Source organism: Heteronotia binoei, chromosome 3 (assembly GCF_032191835.1).
Source record: "Heteronotia binoei isolate CCM8104 ecotype False Entrance Well chromosome 3, APGP_CSIRO_Hbin_v1, whole genome shotgun sequence".
NCBI classification, from domain to species: domain Eukaryota; kingdom Metazoa; phylum Chordata; class Lepidosauria; order Squamata; family Gekkonidae; genus Heteronotia; species Heteronotia binoei.
In genome coordinates, this window is record NC_083225.1 from 42,130,080 (window position 1) to 42,152,685 (window position 22,606).

General features: G+C 43.2%; 1 protein-coding gene across 1 annotated transcript in view; it reads left to right on the forward strand.

The window, feature by feature from the left end:
• ITGBL1 (integrin subunit beta like 1) overlaps positions 1-21,341 on the forward strand; it is a 258,588-nt gene extending 237,247 nt beyond the window's left edge. The window contains exons 9-11 of the mRNA XM_060233673.1: positions 6,707-6,853; positions 13,580-13,693; positions 20,500-21,341. Coding sequence (XP_060089656.1) covers positions 6,707-6,853; positions 13,580-13,693; positions 20,500-20,591 — 353 coding nt within the window. The 3' untranslated portion in view covers positions 20,592-21,341. The remainder of the gene's footprint in view (positions 1-6,706; positions 6,854-13,579; positions 13,694-20,499) is intronic.
• The last annotated feature ends 1,265 nt before the right edge of the window (positions 21,342-22,606 follow it).

Sequence of the window (22,606 nt, forward strand, 5' to 3'; positions counted from 1 at the left end):
TGATAGTAACATTCAGTGTAATAGCGATTCCTTAGGCCTTTTTTTGTAGCAAGAACTCCTTTGCGTATTAGGCCACACACTCCTGATGTTGCCAATTCTCCAAGAGCTTACAGGGCTCTTAGTACAGGGCCCACTGTAAACTCCAGGATTGGCTATGTTGTGTATGTGTGACTCGGTTTCATGTGGATTGTTAGTTGCTGCCTGGCTCATTGGATCCTTAGGACTGACCTTGGGGACTTGGGAACAATGGGAAGCAGGATCCAAATCTCTGCTTCCCTGGTTCAATCACCAGCCCCTTGCTGGTTCAAATGACCCAATGGCATTCTAGTGTGGGAACTTTGAAGTGCATATAGTTGGCCCCATTTAGTAGTCTTAGTCTGCCTATTGCAATGCTGTAATCACTAATAAAGAGCTGTGATCACTCTTCCATGAGCCTCCTCATGCATCAAACCCACTATTTAACAGGATATATCAGGGGTGTGTGTGGTTTAATATGCAAAGGAGTTCCTGCTCCAAAAAAGCCCTGCTTAGGCTGATAACTCCAGAGTCTCAAGACTAAGCTCTTCAAATTCAGGTGGGTCCCTTCAATTTTGAAAGTGATCTGCCCCTCTGCTGCTGTGTTAATTCCCAAATTTCAAATATCATTCAAAAAGGAAATGAAATAAGTAAGGTAAACAAGACTTTAATACACCTAATTGATCTATCCTCTCACCCAGTCTCCATGACTACATATAAATGCAAATACCTCAGTGAACCTTAAAACTGGTTCCATGAAGGGGACAAGATCCTTTGCAAAGAGTTCTTAGCACATGCACAACAGAGCAGACGACTGTGTAACAAAACTGATCTCCTCACAGTGAAAGATTTAGCTCATAAAAACAGAACTTCTGCATGCAAGAATGCAATGCCCCAGTGGGAAATATGAATGGAGTTGGACATTTACTTTTTAGGAAGCCAGCAAGTACTAATGGTATGACGTGTGAATGCCCATGAAGTTCAGATGCTTGTTTGTTGAACATCTGATTGAAAAATGTCCTAAATACATGATTTTCTGCTCCTGATGCAAACAAAAATAAAACAGTAAGTATTATAGACCGGACTTTTTTTGTAGAAGGAACGCCTTTGCATGTTAGGCCACACCCTCCTGATATAGCCAATCCTTTTAGAGCTTACAGTAGGCCCTGTACAAAGAGCCCTGTAAATTCTTGGAGGATTGGCTAAAGCAGGGGCGTGTGGCCTAATATGCAAAGGCGTTCCTGCAAAAAAAAAAAAAGCCCTGGTTATAGATAAGTATCTTGGACAGCCTGGACAGCATTACCAGTGGCCCTTGGATGCAGAAGCTGATACACCATTAATCAGATTCTGCATTCAGTGCTCAAAAGTGATCAGCAGTGCCTTCCTGAGTAATATCCTTCTGTCTGCACTAAAAGGTCGGTATTTTTGCATCTGAAGAAGTGATTCCTGACTGCTTATACTGGAATAAATTTTGCTGGTCTCGAAGGTGCTGCTTGACACCTGTGTGATTTTGCTAGGACAGACTAACAAGGTGGCTACCCCTTTGACCTTAAATCTATTTATGCAGGCAGAGATGTCCAGAGATATAAAAGCTTACCATATCTTTACTCAGTGCTTCCTATATCTTTACTCTGTGGACTGGATTCTGGTCACTAAGCAAACTATGGAATCTGTTATCAGCCAAATGTATCTTAATAGCATAAAATACTCAGTTGACATGTGCCTTATACATTGCTTTGGAAAATTCATTTACTCAGCAGTTCCTGCATAAAGAGCAAGAGAGGACGTGGGCAAAATCAGGAATGCTGTCTTCAGCTTAGGGACCTGCTAAACTGGAGGGGGGGCGGTGTTGGCAACGCAAGTGATTTGAATAAGAATTGTCATCTGCCTTTCCTGACTAGCCGAGATTGATTAATAGCTTGCTTTCAGACTATAGACCCAAGTAGATCTAAGGAGAAGAATGTGATAGATGAGGGTGTAAGTAGCCGTGATCTTGCATAGTTATAGCGACTTGAAAATGTAGCTGTCCATCATTTAAAGAAGGAAGGAATAAGCCTTCTCAACCAAATGTGTCACCCAGCTCTAACCTTCTGCTCTGAGAAGTATAAGGAGATGAAGCTCCACGCAACCTGTTCCATTCTGGTCACAACACTTTAAAATAATAATAAATAACACAATCCCTTAAAATAATGCCTATTGATTGCAACCAAGTTTATTTCTTATACTTCAACACATCAGGACTCTTTTATTACTTGACTATCCTAACCATTTAGGCTTTTAAAAAAATTAAATAGATGTATATGGAAAGAAAATCCCAAAAATAGTCTAGGAAGAGGAAGTCAGCAATAATTAAAAATAATATAGATTAAAATAATATAGAATAAAATAACTGGCATCTGAATACTTCTAAGGAAGACTATGGGATAGCACATCGATGAATTGTTGTTTATTTTTATTGTGTAAATTATTAATGCATTTTAATTCTTAATTTTATTGTTAGAATTTTTGTGTTGTGAGCCGCCCTGAGCCCGCTTCGGTGGGGTAGGGCGGGATATAAATTGAATGAAATAAAATAATAAATAAATATAATTATTCTTAATCTCAAAAGAGCCAGTTTGGTGTAGTGGTTAAGTGTGCAGACTCTTATCCGGGAGAAACAGGTTCGATTCCCCACTCTTCCACCTGCACCTGCTGGGTGACCTTGGGTCAATCATAATTCAGAGTTGCTCTGCTCAAGAGCAGTTATGGGAGAGCTCTCTCAGCCCCACCTACCACACAGGGACCAATTTCACACTCACCTTAAGACGCTCTCACGTTCATCTTCTCAGCGTGGCTTCCTTCCGATTTCACTCTATCTGCCCTGGGGCTGCAGCAAGCACCAGCATTTTCGTGCAGCAAACAGAAACTGGTTTTTAGCAGTTTCTGTTTGCTGCACGGTAAGGACAATCTTTGCTGCAGCCCCGGGGCAGATAGTGTGAAATCGGAAGGAAGCAGCGCTGAGAAGACAAACGTGAGAGCGGCGTAAGGTGAGTGCGAAATCAATCAGGATGTCTGTTGTGGGGAAGGGAAGGGAAAGAAGCTTGTAAGCCACTCTGAGACTCCTTCAGGTAGTGAAGAGCAGAGTAAAAATCTGATCTCCTCTTCCTCTTCCATGGCACTTTTTCTGCAATCAGTGTGCTTTCCCCATCTGATCTTGTCACCCTTACAACCTCCTTGTCAAAGCCACCTTCTTGTTCCCATACTGCTGTGGAGAATTGGGGCTGAGAGAGCAGGGCCATCAGCCAAATGAGGTATGGGATTTCAGTCATGCTTTCCCATTCTCAAGGGTTTTTCATGATTGTTGCTTAAACAGATATTTGGTTAGTTCTGAATGTTAGCAGTTCTATTAAGACCACTGTTTGGCTAAGCTGTCAGGGTTGGACATTATAGCAGATGAAACGGCTAAGAATTACTTGTGGGTAAAGTGTTGTCACAGCCAATTTATGGAAACCCCATAGGTTTTTAAAGGCAATAAATTGTTTGCCTTTTCGTGCCTGTACTTAGTGATCCTGGACTTCCTTTGTAGTCTCCCATTGCAGTACTGACCAGGACCAACTCTGCTTAACTTCCAGAATCTAACAACAACAGCCTAGCCTGAGCCATCCGGATCAGACCCTTATAGATACGAATAAATTTTGTTCTGTTTGGAGGAAATATAGTTTGAGGATGGTGATTCTAGCAAGAAAATAGCCCAAGGAGAAAGAGTAAAAGAGCCCTCCCACTGTCGATGCTGCTTAAAATGCAGCCCTAGTGTTTGTATTCTTTTCTTTAAAAAAAAAATAGCCAGGAAAAAAAATCAGGTGACAAAATGCAACATCTAGTTCATTCCTTGTGATAAGAATCAGAACAGAAGGATTTTGCATGGAATGTCCAGCATAAGTGATATGTGGCTATAACTAAGTGTAAGGTAACAAGGGGCTCTTCTCACTTTGTTCATCAGTAACCGCCTTTGCAACAAGGCTAAATCCTCTTACCATTATTTTAAAAGATTTTCCTGGATATTTTATGCACCCTTTTTCTATCTGTGCGCTGTGGGTGTATGGAACTTCTTTATCTGTGATTTCTGTGGATTAGGTTGTTATTGCAATGCTTCATCCAGTACTTTAATTTTTCTGAATGATTATGATTCTTGCTTCTCAAACCAGATGCTCAATGGGGCCTGCACCAAATTTTAAAATTGGGACCTAATTTAGTAAGTAGAGTTAATGGTTTTACCAGCAGGTCCACTGACGGATGGATAGATGGATAGGTTGTTGGATAGATGGACGGACACAGATGCTTGCAAGTTAATGGATTTGATCTAAGTAGTGTTCCCTCTGGATGAAAAAAGAAGGGACCCTCTTTCAGGGGTGGAATTCTAGCAGGAGCTCCTTTGCATATTAGGCCACACACCCCTGATGTAGCCAATCCTTCAAGAGCTTACAAAAAAGAGCCTTGTAAGCTCTTGGAGGATTGGCTACATCAGGGTGGTGTGGCCTAATATGCAAAGGAGCTCCTGCTGGAATTCCACCCCTGCCCTCTTTGATCCCCCAGAAGCACTATACCGGGCTTGATCTCCAAAATTTGCAATGCTGGGGATCATACAACCTGCATGTGTGACTGGGATTGTAGTAAGGAGGAAAATTGGGTAAGACGATGAAAAAAATGGCTGGATTCAGCCCAGTATTTGTAAATGTCATTGCAGAAGAAGCAGCAGTTTACCCACCGTAAAATACACAGTATGTCATTGTTACTGAGTGCTTAACTTTGTATAGCAATTACGATCTAAAATGAAGAACAATCAATAAACAGCCTGGGAATCGTAACGTGACTCGAATCCAGAAGTTGTTCTCAGGGCTTTTGTGTACACAACTAAGAGCAACTCAAAGACTTTTACTGATAAAAAATAGAAATTAGCAAAGGGGTTTGGGAGGGGGGATTATGGATAAAGAGCTGAAGGACCAATTCACACTTCGCTCAGCATGCTGTCTTTCTGCTTATATTCCAATGTTTGCAGTACTAAATGGGCAATTTCAATGACTTGGTGTTATACAGTTGACACACACACTGAGGAGGAACAGGCAAACTGTGAACCCCTGAAACAGATGTACTGTAAGAGTTCTGACAAAAAAGAGAGAGAGAGAGATGTTAAACAGAAGCACCTTTTCCCATCACAGTGCCTTACTTCAAAGTATTGGAAGGATTGGACTATGTAATGTCACTTAATGCTGGCACCGACATCAGAGTCTCAGGGGAGGGCATTAGAGAGTCAATAAAGACTTAGATTTGAGTCCAGGTTTCAAGGGATCCTCTTTTGAGAGTCAAATTTGACCTTTGTTTGTCCCCTCCTACAGCTGTCCTTTTGTTACCCAGAATGCTATTTGTAGGGCTTCCTTCCCTTTTCTGTCTTTCTTCTTTTGTGCGCCATGATGGCTTGGCATGCTTTCTACAATCTCTCACCATCTTAGCTTAACTAGATAGCCAGAAGCCTTTACTCCACTTTTCCTATCCAATATGGAGCTCTCTTATAACAAAGAGCTTCTTTCTTTGCTAAGTAACAAGCCTTGATGTCAACTTATTCCTCAAGCAGTCAGACTATAGAATTCCATGATACAGAGATTCAGCTGTGCTTTCACAAAGTTCCTAAAAAGACAGGAGCTTTTACTTAGATGGGATATGGCCACCCTAGCAGCTTGCCTGCGACACCTTCAGTCAGGGCTTTTTTTGTAGCAGGAACTCCTTTGCATATTAGGCTACAAACCCCTGATGTAGCCAATCCTCCCGGAGCTTACAGTAGGCCCTGTAAAAAAAGCCCTGCATTCAATCCATGAATTACACTTGCAAATTGTATGCCAAGTGGAAATCAGACCCAGGCCAGATCCCCATTCAGATCTTCATATGAAGCTCATTTGTGCACCTGGGGCTAGGACTGTTAGCTGTTTTTCTATCAAGGCTTCTCGGGTAGAAATTCTGTAGGCCTAACTTTGCCCATCACTTTATTCCAACAATAGGGAAATCTGGGGCTTGGATTCTATCCAGAATTTCTGTAGGTGTACCAGGAGTCGCAGTTTATGCTAATTCCTCCTTCCTGTGGGAGACCTCTGATTCCTCCTCAAGATATTCTTGTGGGTCCTCCATTCCCAGGTAGCAGTATTGGGGGGGCATTTGGGGTTGCTGTGCAAAAGATTTGCTGGAAATTGGCTCCCCCCAATAGATGTTCTAGATGCGATCCAATCTTTCATTAGCTGCAATCCTATAGTATGGCCAGCTCCAAAAGATACTGAAGTACTGCTGCAAAACTTTCTGAAACAGGATCATGGTCAGATGATCATTCTTTCTCAGCCTAACCCACCTCCCAGTGTTGTCATGAGGGGAAATGGTTTTATAAGTCACATTGAGCTCTCAAGACAGGACAGGAAGAGCAGTCTTAAAACTAGGGCTTTCTTTGCAGGAAAAGCTCAGCAGGGACATATTTGCATATTAGGCCACACCCCCTGACAGCATCATTGTAGGAAATGCAAGAATTCATTTGCATAGTAGGCCACACCCCCTGACACCAAGCCGGTCAGAACTGCGTTCCTGTGCATTCCTGCTCAAAAAAAAAGCCCTTTTTAAAACACAGATCTTTGTAAACCATTTGTTCTTCTCCCCCTCTTATCCACTTTCATTCCAGGTCATGGGATCTGTTCCTGCGGTCGATGTATTTGCAAAGACGGGTGGTTTGGGAAGTTGTGCCAACATCCACGGAAGTGCAACATGACAGAAAGTGAGAGCAGAAGCTTCTGTGAATCAGCAGATGACACAATGTGCTCAGGAAAGGGTAAGTGCGGAAAACTGAGTGGAGCCATGTCTCAGCCATGTTCCGAGAGATTAAAAAGCACAACTGTGAGTTATAAACTGCGGCACTTTCTTTCAAAACCTGCTTGCTGTTTGACAGCTGTTCAAAATGGCTTCACAATACAGCATACTCTTGTTAGAAGATTTTCTGTATTGGGTTTAGAAGCTTTGCTTTCAGGCACTGTTTACCAACAGCATGGGACTCCATTTGGAGACATAATTGTGGGTGTATGTCTACATGGGTCCATTGTCTATCGGGGCTGCATTCTGGCATTGTATTTGGAGTGGAACTAGCAGCAGGCAGGGTTATGTTTGCTGTACAGAGGAAGGAAATACAGCTCTTGACCTAAGTGGGAAAGCTCTCTTTTGCACGGTCCCTTCCATTCTGTAACTATCAGAACCTGTCAAGATTGTCTCTTTCATAAGCTTAATACTTACAAAATGCACATTACATATACTGCAATTATGTTTCATTCGCACATTGTGTCTGCTTTATGTTTTCAACCTTTGAGGGTGTTTGCACCAGTACAGGGCTTTGGAACTAGTCTGGTGAAATGGAGGAGTCTGCTAGCAACACACTGTCATTGAGGAAGAGAATGTAAAAATATTCTGAAGTCATGTGTTGCAATTATTTAGAAAAAACAAGCACTGTGTCCCAGAATTTAGCAGATTTTTTTCTAATCAGGGACCCCCAACAGGGTTTGCCCAGCAAGCCTTCTGATTGGCCATACGTACCGTCTTACCATCCCACATTATTGTAGAGCTTTTTTTGTTTGCAAGATTATTATTCCTACAATGGTTTTACAGGGGAGATTTTTGAATAGGCCCTATGCTGACAGAATCTGCCCTTATGGCCTTAGTAGGATAAATACATCTAGGCCTCATTTTGCGCAGGAGCTCACAGGAGCAGAGCTTCAGAATCTCTAAATTTTATTGTGCTCCTTCTTTCTTACCTACCCACCCCCCAAATACTTGCTTCTGGGCTCCATTGTTCAAATCCCCTGTGAGGACTCTGCTGAACTGTAAGATTTGACAAACTGTCTAATATTTTTCCCCACAGAAAATGGAAAAATAACCAAAACATATAAAGCAGATAGGTGGAAATATTCATCATGCCACTGTGGCTACATAGGAGAAAATGATTTTTAAAGTATGATGCAAGTAAGGTTTTATTATGACAATTTTGATTCAAGAAGCATTTTAAGGTAGATGCTGAGGTGATAAAATTGAGTACACCTTCTAGTGATCTCAGAGGTGTGTGGCATATGCAAATGAGTTCTACTAATGAGATCCATCACCTCTTTTTTCTATGAAACAACCCCTGGTCCATACTTTGCTTGAATGTACGTTCTTTGAGACTAGAAGGAATCACTATGTTAAGCCTTTAATCAACCAACCGCCCCCCTACATTGTAGAAACCCTGAAATGTGCTATACAATAAGCAGCATGGTTGCTTGTTGCTGAAAGCTCGTTGGATAGTTGAAGTCAGAAATATTTTTTGTAGCAGGAACTCCTTTGCATATTAGGCCACACACCCCTGATGTAACCAGTCCTCCTGGAGCTCACAGGGCTTTTAGTACAGGGCCTACTATAAGCTCTTGGAGGATTGGCTACATCAGGGGTGTGTAGTGCCGGCCCTAGGGCTTGTGGCACCCCAGGCAGGCTACCTTCTCCTCTGCCACCCCCACCCCCTGCCCGCTCTCTGCAGTGCCCCCCCCGGTGATCAGAGAAGCTCTGCAACGAGGCTCGGCCCTACCCACTTTGCAAGGGCCCAGGCTTCTTCTAAGTTGTTTGAAGAGCACACTGGAGGAGGCTTCTCTCCCACTCACTTCTGGAACTGGAAGTGAGGGAGGAGCAAAACTCCTCCAGCGTGCTCTTCAAACAACTTAGAAGAAGCCTGGGCCCTTGCAAAGTGGGTAGGGCCGAGCCTTGTTGCTCCTTTGATGGCACGGGCAGAGTGCTGTGCTGGGGAAGGGGATGGAGGGGGCAGGCAGCAGCAGTGGTGGCAGCAGTGGTGGAGGAAAGACCAACAGGCAATTGCCTTGGGCAGGGGAAGCCCAATTTGGCGCCCCCCCTTCCCTTCCATAGGGTTGCCAAGTCCAATTCAAGAAACATCTGGGGACTTTGGGGATGGAGCCAGGAGACATTGGGGGCGGAGCCAGGGTGTGACAAGAATAATTGAACTCCAAGGGAGTTCTGGCCATCACATTTAAAGGGACAGCACACCTTTTAAAATGCCTTCCTTCCATAGGAAATAATGAAGGATAGGGGCACCTTCTTTTGGGGCTCATAGAATTGGACCCCCTCGTCCAATCATTTTGAAACTTGGGGAGTATTTTGGGGAGAAGCACTAGATGCTATACTGAAATTTTTGTGCCTCTACCTCACAAAACAGCCCCCCCCAGAGCCCCCGATACCTCCAGATCAATTCCCCATTATACCCTATGAGAATCGGGAATAATGAAGTGCCCAGCAGACATTTCCGTCCACCCCCCTCCCACCTCCACCCCCATTTCTGGCAACTCTGAAGCGAGGGATTGGCATCTCTACTCATGAGTTGCTGCCAGCTTCTTCAAAGTAACACAGACACACCATCCCAAGAGGAAGCCTTTCAATTGGAGATTGAAGCCTCCAGAGGTGGACAGTCACATGGTGGCTGTGGGGGCTGGGCTTCCCCCCCCCCCATCAACAAGCTGACTGGGGACAGGAAGGAGCCTGGGAAAGAGGGAGAACCCCCACTGGGACCTGGGGATTGGCAAGCCTAGTGAGCCCTACCTGGGTTGGAACACTTTCCTTATGAAGAAAGGTTAAAACGCTTGGGGCTCTTTAGCTTAAAGAAATGTTGACTGCGGGGTGACATGATAGAGGTTTACAAGATTATGCATGAGATAGGGAAGGTAGAGAAAGAAGTACTTTTCTCCCTTTCTCACAATACAAAAACTCGTGGGCATTCAATGAAATTTCTGAGCAGTCGGGTTAGAACAGATAAAAGGAAGTACTTCTTCACCCGAAGGGTGATTAGCATGTATAATTCACTGCCACAGGAAGTGGTGGCAGCTTCAAGCATAGTCAGCTTAAAGAGGGGAGTGGATAAACATATGGAGCAGAGGTCCATCAGTGGCTATTAGCCACAGCTTATCATTGGAACTCTCTGGGGCAGTGATGCTCTGTATTCTGGTGCTTGGGGGGATACAGTGGTAGGGCTTCTAGCCCCACTGGCGGACCTCTTGATGGCATTTGGGCTTGGGTTTTTTTGGCCACTGTGTGACACAGAGTGTTGGACTGGATGGGCCATTGGCCTGATCCAACATGGCTTCTCTCATATTCTTATGTTCTTATGTGTGTGGCTCAATATGCAAAAGAGTTCCTGCTACAAAAAAAAAACCTGGTTGAAGTAGTATGGGAATTCCCAACATCACAGAAGCAGGTTGAGATGAGGAAGGGCAAGGAAGCAAAGTTAGCTGGAAACAATCTCCAAGGCTATAGTTCCCACATTGTGAGTGGAATGGCCAAGGAGAAGCATATGATGCCAATTATATGAACAAGTACTCCACCATGGACAGCTGTACACATGACTGCTGCATTTTAGGTGAGTGTGGCAGGCTATTTTAAACCTAATACAGTCTCACAAATCATAATGGTCAAAAGTATAGCTGCCACATGGAGGTGATGGTTCAGACAATCAATGCAACCACATGCTCCAAAGATGATCATATAGGGGCCATTGAGCATAGAGAATACTTCCAGATGGCCCCAAACATCCCAAAAGCAGTTTGTTATGTGGCAAATCCACAACCATTATTCTGTCATGCATATAGTAGAGGTACTCCACAAAGTAACTCAACTTGACACTCAGTTAATTTTTCACATTAGTCCTCCATATTCCCTTTTATTTTGGTATGTAATTAAGGAGGATTCAAGTAACCAAGTGACAAGTGTAAGCAGACTGAAGGAAGCTTTGGAGGCATCTATTGATCGTTCAGTAGGATTTTAATAAATGCTAAAACCACCATGCAGAATGACTACTGCTCATCATTCATTTACTGTGGCTTGCTAAATGACAGCACCCATGTTTTCACATTTCCAGGAAGGCATGAGGATTATTGAACCCCTGATATAAGCTATCCCACATGGATGGTGGACTGTGTTAGGCTCAGAGGGTCACAAATCTGGTTGTGCAGGTCTGAGTTTCAGTGTATTTCATTTATTTAAACATGTGTTCTACTTTTCAACCTGACAGAATACTCAGAAAAGCCTATGGTCCATGTTTAAGCAAAGTAGTGTAATAAAAACAAATAGCTGAAAAACAGATTCTCCTATTAAACATTCACAAATGCACACAATGGACAGGGAGCACAGATCACAGTGAAAATTACAGCAAGAGCAGCAAGCTCAGGCTCCCAATGACTCCCCAAAGAGTTCTGCTTTGATAGCAGAACACCAGTAATGAGGGCACAAGTGCCAACTCCCTGCTCCAGTGCTCAAAGACACTTCGATTGTTATGTTGGCTCCCCTGTTGTAATGTAGAAGTTCCAGGTCAGCTCAGTAACCAGACAAAGAAGATCTAATATACATGCTGGGAAAGAAACAATGGGATAGATCCTAACCCTGTGCTGCCAGTCTGCTGAGCTAAGCAAAGTTTTATCAAAACATTTGTACCCTACCTTTCCTTTTGGCTCAAGTTTGACACCTTCCTCCAAACTAAAGAGCCCTCCACCAACTTAAGTGGCTCTTCCTTTCAGGACCAGCCCTGGACTGTCTGGCATCCTAGGCAGGGCTAACATCTGGTGCCCCCCCCCCCCGCACTGATAACATCACCGAGTCACATGGGGGGTGCCCAACTTGGCACCCCCAGAAGGCCAGCGCTCTAGGAAATCACCTAGTTTGCCTAATGGCAGGGTTGGCCCTGCTTCTATGGGTGGGACAGCCACTTAAGTGGAAGAAGTCTCTTTATGCTGGAGGAAGGCTGCTTGGAAGAGGGTTGGATTCATCCCAATCCTATATTAAAACATGACACTGGAACTGCTAATTAAGCTAGCCCTAAATTCGCTCTTTACACAAAAGAGAACTTGTACCCTGATTCTAAGTTATATTGTTATCATTAGCCTTGCCATGGCAATTTTAGTTTCTGATACTGTTTTGGGGTCATTGTCCATTGGGATTGCCAACTCTAGCTTGGGAAAATTCCTGGAGATGTGGGGGCAGTTCCAGGGGAGGGTGGAGTTTGGAGAAGGTGCTCATCAGGGATGTGATGCCATAGAAAACACCCTTCAAAACTGTCATCCCCCCCCCCCCCCCTCAGAGAACCAATCTCTGTAGTCTGGAAATCAATTGTAATTCTGGGGGAAATCTAGGCCCCACCTGGAGGTTGGCAACCCTATTGTCAGTATGCATCCTATTGAACTCTTAAGGGATGCTGAAGTAAGTCCTAAGTTCAAAGTCTTAACAAGCGTAACAAAAGCGTGTGCACCATGTTTTTAAACAAAATCTCAAACATCTGGTAGTTACAGCTTTGGTATAATTGCTGGCAGGCTGCTGTACTCAGGTTTATCATTGTATAAAAGAAATGCTTATTTAAAACACTGATTCTTGACATCAACTTCATTGGTAACCATGGTTGTGTTTCAATAGACAAGTGGTTACCAAGTAACCCCAGCCTTGTGAGATGGCTGACCAGGATTATAAAACCAGGCAAACCAACATCATGCCTCACTGACTCATAAAATAAAGATAGGTCCAAATGAAAGCATTTTCAAAACATCAGTTCCTGACCAACCAATCAACATAATCAAGTAACTGTGATGCAAGTAAGAATTGGTAAAAGCCCTTATTTATCATAGTATTAGATCACTTAGCAGTACTATAGTAAACTTTGTTTAATGGGTTTGGTACAGAAGTGTTTACTGAAAGGTGAGAGTTCATTGAACTGGAAGCCAATAAAAATGCTCAGTACATTGTTTTTCAATGGTGAGTTAGTAAGGCCTGCTGAGAGAGGGTATTGTTACTGAATAAAATCAAACTACTTGAAACAGAGATATAATTCAGCCCAAAGTGAAACTGTTTTAAAATTAAATACTTTGCTTAATGATTTTTTTCCTTCATGGAAATTGGTGGAACTTGAAAGTCCCCTAGTTCTGTGCGATGGGGTTTTAGGAGTTCTACTTTATTCCATTTAGTCAAAATTAGATGGTTGTTGCTGAGAGGGAAAAAAATGGTTAGTAAAGAAAAAAGTGAGGTGTTTGAGTGGTGCTCTACTTCCTCATAGGCAGAGGATAACAAGATGCTAACTGTGGGGACTTATTCACATAACTTCAGGTCATTTTTGTCCCTAACAGAATTTTAGTGACTTCACAGGGATTATCTCCATTCTCTCCTCCTTACCTGAGCAAAAAAAAAAACATAGTCCTGCTGAGAACAGTAGCCTTGATTTTAGAGCTCCGGGACAAAGGAAAAACCTCTCCATAATAATTTCTGATTAAATCAAAATGGAGAGGAGGAAATCACTATAGGGCCTTGTGGAGAACACTTCAAGTTAAAGCACACCTCTATGGCATCCTTCTCTTCAATAAGCTTTATCTTGATTATATCCTTGTAGACAATCGCTTATTAATAGGCACTGATTGTGGGCGCCTAAGATGTTCCATGCCTGACTGAAAACCTCCCATGTTCTGTAAATGCCTGTAATAACCATTGTGCTTACCACTTTCAGGTTCTTGTCACTGTGGAAAGTGCGTCTGTTCACCCCAGGAATGGTATATTACTGGGGAATTCTGTGAATGTGATGACAGAGACTGCGACAAACATGATGGCCTCATTTGCACAGGTATAGTCTGGTTTTTCATATTAACTTCTGTTTTAGAAGCAAAAAATGATAAAGACCAAAAAAGTAATTCAGTCTGAGACCCACTACTGCAGCCTCATGGCTTCCCGCCAAGGCTTTTTTGGTAGAAAAAGCCCAGCAGGAACTCGTCTGCACATTAGGACATACCCCCTGACATCACCATTGTTTCACACAGGGCTTTTATGTAGAAAAAGCCCATCAGGAACTCATTTGCACATTAGGCCACACCCCCTGGCACCAAGCCAGCCGGAACTCTGTTCCTGTATGTTCCTGCTCCAAAAAAAGCCCTGCTTCCCACCAACCCACATACACATTTTAGACAATATTGTACAACAAAAATAAAGAGAAGGAACACTCCAGAAGTCTGTCTGCATGTAGGGATGCCAGCCTCCAGGTGGGACCTGGAGATCCCCTGGAATTACAGCTGATATGCAGACTATAGAGATCAGTTTCCCTGGAGAAAATGGTGGACTCTGTGTCACTGTCCTCCCTAGGTTCCATCCCCAAATCTTCAGGAATTTCCCATCCTGGATCTGGCAACCCTAACCTTGTTGGCTCTAAGTCTGGAAAGGGTGGAGGGACAGGGGGTGGGGGTCTTGGAGAGAGTGAGCGGGTCTTGTTTATGGAAGAATCCCAGAGGTGGAAGAGAGACAGAGACTCTTTTTATTCTCTGTTTCGGTAGCAGCAATTTTTTTTCTCACCTGCTTTACTTTGATGAGCTGCAGGAATGAACTGCAATTGTCAAACTGCTGGTAAAGGGCTTTTTCATGCACAGCAGAGGCTGGGTTTTTTGGGGGGGGGGGTGAGATGAAAGCACTTCTGAAGGTGAGGAGGAGATAGGCCATGAGATTCTTCCCTCTGTCCCTCCCACCCCAACACACACAACCGGTTACGCTGTCGGGGAGGTGTGTACGACCAGGCGCCGATGGGAAGGGGCTGGGGTGGTGAGGGGTGGGGGAGAGAAGAAAAGCAGCCAGGAGGGAGCGATTATTGCATTCCTGTATCGCTGCAGATGAGGCAAGGGAAGGGATTCCTGTGGGCCAGGTGACGGTGCAAAAGAAGCTGATCTTTCTCCCCACTTCCTGGTGGGGGGGAGGCGCCCAATTTGGCACCCCCCCTCTGGCAGTGCCGGGGGCAAAACACCCCCTCTGCCCCCCCCCCCCCCGTAGATCCAGCCCTGTTCCCCGCTGGTGACCCAGGGGGACCTGGCAACTCTAGTTTGCAGAGCAAATACTTCCTCATCCACAGCAGGGAAATTTCTTCCTGGTTGTCATGTGCAGTTATAATTCAGACCCTCAAAATCAGCAGAAACCCATCCAAAAAGCCTTCTCAAAGGAAGTAGAAGATGTGGGGGAAGGGATGGGATATATAGTCTGCTTAAAAAAAAAAACAGAACAAAATATAGCACAGTTTTTTTAAAAAGTAGTTGGCCAAGCTTGCCTGCTTTGTTTATTGACAGGAAGTAAAAATTTCTCAAAACCTACCCAAAGCCAGTGTGCTATTGTGGATAAAGTGCTGGATTGTGGAGACATGATTTAAAATCAACCCTAGTCAGCCATGAAGCTGACTGACCTTGTCATAAACTAACTCACCAAAAAATGGCACCAAAAAAAAATTCTGAATGTTTTAAAAATATATGAAGATAGCATAAATTGGTGCTGGGGGGAGGAGATAGGTGAGTGAGAGAAAACCTTAATTTAAAAGGTTATGTGTTTTTTAGAAGATTAAAATACATATTCTCTTAATATACATATATTCTTTAGAGTTGTACACTTTCTTCAAACAACCTGTCAAAAGGCAAAGGATGGACATTGGGAGGGTTAAACCCTCCATCTCCTCTCAGTCATGTGGTGATTTTCTGGTTTCTCATTTCCTCCTTAGTTGGAAAACTGGATATTTCCCCTCTGGCCTTGAAGGGACTTTTTTTTTGTTTGTTTTAGGACGAAGAAGAAGATATTGACTTTATACCCTGCCCTTCACTCTGAATCTCAGAGTCTCATAGTGGCTCACAATCTCCTTTATCTTCCTCCACCACAACATTCTTGCATGCATAGACGAGAAGAAGAAGAGATTGAATTTATACCCTGCCCTTTACTCAGTCTCAAAGCAGTTTACAATCTCCTTTCCCTCCCCCCGGCCCTCAACAGACACCCCGTGAGGTAGGTGGAACTGAGAGAGCTCTCCCAGAAGCTGTCCTTTCAAGGACGGCTATGTGAAAGCTATGGCTGACCCAAGGCCTTTCCAGAAGCAGCAAGTGGAGGAGTGGGGAATAGGGTTGCCAAGTCTAACTCAGAAAATACCTGGGGACTTTGGGGGTGGAGCCAGGAGACTTTCCCATTCCCTAAAATAAATAAATAAATATACAGCAGTGAAGTTCCCCTGAATGCAGTCTTCTCTCTCTCTCTCTCTCTCTTTCATACACACACAAGCAGCCAAAATAAACAGAGTTTGGGAGCACACACTTTGTGGTCTCACTGAGGCAATTTACTCACCATGGGAGTTGTTGAATGCTGTATACTCAACCAAATTCTTCAGACTAGCACAGAGGAACCAGAGGTTCTACTTTACTATTTATATTTTTCTGTGCTAATGACTCCTGGAGGGACTGTAAAACAAATGGAGGAACAGGGCTCCTTCCTTTCCCTTCTCACAATAGCCACGTTGTTCTGCAGGCTTGCCCCACCCCCATGTAGCCTGGCTTGAGATTTAAAGGCACACACCCCTTTCTAAAAGCAAATAGCTCCCAAGCAAATTCTTAAACCTTCCGAAGTGGAAAGGAACGTGGTGGCTGTGGGGCCAGGGCTTCCCCTGCCGGCCCACTGACTGTGGGAGGGAAAGAGTCTGCAAAACTGGGAGATTCTCCTCTGGGACCTGGGAATTGGCAAGCCAAGTGGAGAATCAAACCTAGTTCTCCCAGATATGTAGCTGCCTTATTCTGAGTCAGATCACTGGTCAGCCTAGCTCAGCATACACAGACTGACAACAGCCCCACAGTTGATTAACAATAGGGTTATCTTCTCTAACAAAACAAGTCCCTTCACACCAGAAAATTACCTATTGCTGGTTTGTTGCCTTATAGGAAAATCCTGCAACTTCTCTGAAGGGCATATCCAGCAAATTGTGGAACACAGATCACAACAGATAGAGTAATAGGAAGGGGTGAATGTATGGCACTAGCCCACTTTAGACAACAGCCATGCATCTAGCAAACTGGCCTGATGACTGTGCGCTTTCTGTGGGGATGTCAAGACACCTGACAGCTTTCCTTGTGACAGGATGGAGGGCAATTAAAGATCTGCCCATCTGTCTTCTGCCAAGACATACAGACAGTGAATGCCAAATAGAAAATGGTAGCTATCAAGAATGGGACGGGAGAAGGATGTCCAGTGACACAACAGCTCTTGTTTTCTTTTTGCCAGGGAGATATGTGGTTTGAAGTATACTCTCTTGCTACTTCAGGTCTTGACCTTGAAACAGATGGATGAATTCGGGGAGTGATCAGCTGCACAAAGGTTGCCTTTGCTGTGGAAGATCCAACTTGACATATGCTACTTCTGTTTGCCTCCCCGCCACCCCATGGCAGAAGTTTCCATCCTAACAGCACTTCTGTTGTGCTGTATAATCCACAGATCTAAAATAACCCACTAAAGGGGAGGTAATTCTTACTCCTGGTTTAGGAAGCGAAAACAGTGACTGACCTGCACACACAAACCCAATAATTATTCAAAAATTCAAGGTATATCTTGAATAAAACTTTGTTGGTTTTAAAGGTGCCACTGGTGCCTCAGGCCAACACAGCTACCCACCTGAATCTATCTACAAAGATGAGGTGGGAAAACACCTTTCTGAGCACAGGTAGGATACTTCACGTGGATACTGACAGGACTGATTGTATGCAGAAAAATAGTATGACAAGAAGGATACAAGAGAATCTTCTTCCCTGACATTGAAAGTTATTTCAATGGATTTAGACGGATGAAACTCTGCTTGAAATGGCCCTACACGAAGGGATATATATATCTAATTCCTTTATGTAGGGCCATTACAAACAGAGTTTCATCCTTCTAAATCCATTGAAATAACTTTCAATATATATATTGTATGACAAAACAGTCTTCCACAATCTACAGTCTGGAAGAACATAGTTCAGAAACAGGTTTACCTCTTCATCTGCTGTTTTTATTACAGTTGTATACCACATTTCAGTTATGGCTGTGAGAACCAGGCCAAAGGCACTGAGCAGGCCAGCCCAAGTAGTGAGTCACTAGTAATATGAATACAGCCAGGGCTTTTTTTTGTAGCAGGAACTCCTTTGCATATTAGGCTGCACTCCCTGTTGTAGCCAATCCTCCAAGAGCTTACAGGGCTCTAAGCACAGGCCTACTCCAGCTCTTGAAAGAGTTTTCTCAGCTCTAGGACTGGCTACATCAGGAGTGTGTGGCCTTATATACAAAGGAGTTCCTGCTACAAAAAAAAGCCCTGAATACAGCGATAGGTAAACTCTTCCTTCTCAGAGGCAGTCTACACATTAAGAAGAATGAGGTGGGAAACTGAAGTGCCTGAATTCTGGACTTTTGTGGGTGGAACATGTTGTATGTTTCAGTATTCCTCCATGTGAAAAGAAAACCCTGACATCTTGCTGCTTTTTTTTTTTAACCCTGTATTGTTATGAAGGTTTAGGCTGAGTTATGGCAATCAAAAATTTAACAAACATGCAAAAGAGATTTAAGGCAAAAGAATGAAGAATGAAAAGAAGAAGAAAAGAAGAAGAAAACTATATGGGTCCTAATAACTAAAAAAGTAAAAAAAAGCTCATATTAACTAAATTCATATCATGGCTATAGCTTACAGATATTACAAGGAAGCAGAGTTTGGTGTAGTGGTTAGGAGAGTAGACTCTAATCTGGGAGAACCAGGTTTGATTCCCTATGCCTCATCTGCTGAGTGACCCTGGATCAGTCACAAGTTCTCTCAGAGCTGTTCTTTCAAGATCAGCTCTTGAAAGAGTTTTCTCAGCTCCGCTTACTTCACAGGGTGTAATTGGGGGCGGGGGGGGGGAAGGAGATTGTAAACTCTTTTGAGACTGAGTGAAGGGCAGGGTATATTCAATCTCTTCTTCTTCTCTTCTATGTATGCAAGAATAATTTGCAAATTGTCTTGTCAAGCTTCCGATACATAGAAAAGTTTAGCATTGCCTTTTGATTGGTGTCCCGTGGCGCAGAGTGTTAAAGCTGCAGTACTGCAGTCCTAAGCTCTGCTCACGACCTGAGTTTGATCCCCGGTGAAAGCTGGGTTTTCAGGTAGCTGGCTTGAGGTTGACTCAGCCTTCTATCCTTCTGAGGGCGGTAAATTGAGTACCCAGCTTGCTGTGGGGGGAAAGCGTAGATGACTGGGGAAGGCAATGGCAAACCACCCCATAAAAAGTCTGCCGTGAAAACGTGAAGGCAACATCACCCCAGAGTTGAAATGACTGGTGCTTGCACAGGGGACCTTTCCTTTCCTTTCATTTGATTGGTGTGATTAGAACATGCAGGGAGCTCATCATGTAGAGCAAACTCTGAAACTCTCTGGGGAAACAGCCTCCTCCATAACAACTAGACACCAGGGGAGCAGACAAGACTTTTAATGGTATAAATGGCCTTTAACAGACATTTCTTGACTTAATAAGCCATACTGATGCAAGGGGTCCTGACCTGGAAAGCCCAGTCTAACCCAGTCTTATCAGATCTAGGGAGCTAAGCAGAGTCAGTCCTGGTTTGTAATTTGATGGGAGACTATCCAAAGGGAAGTCCAAAGTCAGTCAGCATGAACCACCTATGAACCTCCCTCATCTTGAAATCTCTGTGGGGTCACTGTAAGCTGCAACTTGACAGCCTTTTCCACCACTACCACCACCGCAAAAGGGCATACTTTCTTCCTCTTATGAATTGGTTACTGCATTGTTTGCCACCTTGAATAAAGAGATAAGGTGGGATGTTGAATAAATAAGTTAAATAAATACGGTAAACTATTGTTAGAAATGTCTATGCCATCTAGAGTATGTGGCTGAGGAATAAGTGATGTTACAAGAAATTCCAGGAAGAAACTGGGGAAACTTTGACAAGAGGTCATTCATGGCTATAAGGGAATTTGAACTAGAGGGTAGAGTTAAGCAATCAATCAGGAGCGTGGAACAAAAGCCCTTCTGGATCCTGTCCTGTGTACATAACTGCCATTGAGTCACAACCAATTCATGGTGATCCCAGCAAAGGGGCTTTCAAGGCAAGTGAAATGCCGGAATGCATCACCATTGACTTCCTCTTCAAAACCTTCCTTAATGGTCTCCCAAGTATTGACCCTTGTTAGCTTCTGAGATTTGATGAGATCGGGCTATACCAGGCTACTTTCCCTCCCATGATCCTCCCCTACATGGCCAAAATGTTATGCTGGTTTCCTCCAGAGCCACTTTCTAAAAGGGTTTAGTGCCAGCAGACCAAATCATAGAATTGAAGGCTGGTTTTCCTGTCCAACTAAACATTAAAGCAGCACAGAGACCATAAATGTGGATGGCTGAATTGTTAACATTTTTCTTAATAACAAAATTAAAAATGAAATTAGCTACCTGTTGGGAAATATAGATTTTGGGTGACTTCTGAATGAAAAGTAATACTAGTTCGATCTTGAAAGAGAAAACATACATGGACAATGAAATCTATTTAATTCCTTTTTTTTACTTTTCACAGAGCAACACTTTTGTATGACATACATTTCAGTGATGAATAACTATAGCTTGCATTGTTTTGTTCCAGGAAATGGTATATGTAACTGTGGAAACTGTGAGTGCTGGGAAGGCTGGACAGGAAATGCATGTGAAATCTGGCTTGGGACAGAGTACCCCTAACAATACCATAGAAGATGGAAGACCAAAAGATTTCTGGTTTGGTTCACTTCTTTCTTAAAAAAATAAATCGCTAGAGTGGCTGCTAGAATACTTACATGAATGACAAAATGTAATGAAACCAAACAAAACCTGCCACTGGAAATAAGCAATAGACCAGAGTAAGTTAAAAAAAAAAAAGAAAGAAAGAAATCCAAATGCTTATCTCTTGTTCTGATTCTGTAAGTGACAGCAAGACAGGAACCGTCCAATACTACCTAGAATAAAGTACATCATATAAAAGTGCTATACATAACCTTTGCTGGAAATTGCACAGAAGAGATGCATTGCATAATGTACTTGCTTACTGTATTTCAGCTTCATTATATAGCAAGGACAGTATTTGTATGAAAAAAGTAAGGTGCTTCAGCAATGTGTAAAAGGTTTCAGATTCAGCAAGGAATGCAAAGCATGTAATCCATTTGAGCATGCTGAATATCTGCATAGACAACCCATCTCTAGTAAATTGTTTCTGCACCCACCATGACTTGCAGTTGCAGTTCTAAACAGAATTACCCCTTTTATGCCTATTGACATCAATGGATTTAGAAGAGTATAACTTGGTTTAGGATTGCACATTTAAGCTTCGTTTAGGATTGCACCCCAAGGTGGCCATGGGAGTGGAGAGGAGGATGTACAAAAGAGTTACCTTGATGCACGAAGCGTCTGCATCCTTCCATGAGAGTTGCTCAGAACTAAAATTACTTAACCTGACTATTGTTCTTTATTTAATTAGAGATTTTGGCACATTTGTGGGGGTTTCAGTGCTCAGTTCCTTAATCCTCCTTCTTTATTCTAATTTGCCCTCACTACTCTTTAATCCTGTTGATTGTGGTGAGCTTTGTGATTTCCCAAGTTCATCATGAGTCTACGCTTGGCCTTATAACATCAAGAATGCTCATGAATGTCACACAGATTGTCACAGTCGTCTGAGTATATGGCAGGGCAGCCTGTAGGTGGGCAAAGTAGGAGAAAGAACAGTCTTGAGAAGCAGCAGCAGAAGTTGGGGGAATTGAAGAGTACCAACCAGTCATTAAACAAATTGGGTGAGGTGTGCATTTTTGCCCCAGCACTCTGTTGGACAGCCTCGAATTTTCAACTTTTGAGTAAAGTATCAAAATTAAAGAATGCAGCCTGGCATAAGATAGCAGTGGACTTCAAAGTAACTGCAGTGGTCCAAAGCAAAGTTCAAACACAAGAGCCACTAAATAGGTTTTGTCAGGAACAACGGAATTAACACAAAGTAGTGTGGATGTTAAAATGGGGTGGGATAGAAGATGTTTCAAGCCATGATGAGTGTTGCAGGCTCATCTTGTAAGACCCCCATGTGGAAGGCTGACCTGAGTGTTGCAGGCTCATCTTGTAAGACCCCTATGTGGAAGGCTGACCTAAGTACCATTTTTAAATTTGCATACCTTGAAACGTCTTTTGTCCCTCTCCCTTCTTGAGAACTTCAAGGCTTGCACACAATTTTGTGTTTATTTTGCTTGGTGCTATTATAAGTTATTACAAGTCTTTTAATAAGTTAGGGAATTGCCTATGAGAATCACCTGCTTCCCTCCCCTGTCAAAAAACTCTTTTTAAGAATAAGAACTTGCAAAAAGGTCTGCTGGATCAGACCATGGCCCATCTAGTCCATCATCCTGTTTCACAGTGGCCAACCAGTTGCCGTGGAAAGCCAACAACCAGAGCACACAGAACTTGCCTTCTGCTGGTGTTGCCTCTTAATATGGGGATTTCTTTTTTTCAATATGGCTAGTAGCAAGTAGGGGACTGAGAGGTACAGTGGTTCTTAGTGATGAGCAGGTTTCTGGAGACCTAATAAACACAGATGTCCTTTGGTGTTTCTCAATGAAAGCAGACCTGGAAAAGAAAATGTGCTTCATCTGTGCATGAAAGAGCTGCCACATAAAGACTTTTACCATTAAGGGCCATTTCAAAGCAACTTTCAGATGGCAAGTATTTCATGGTCAAATAGA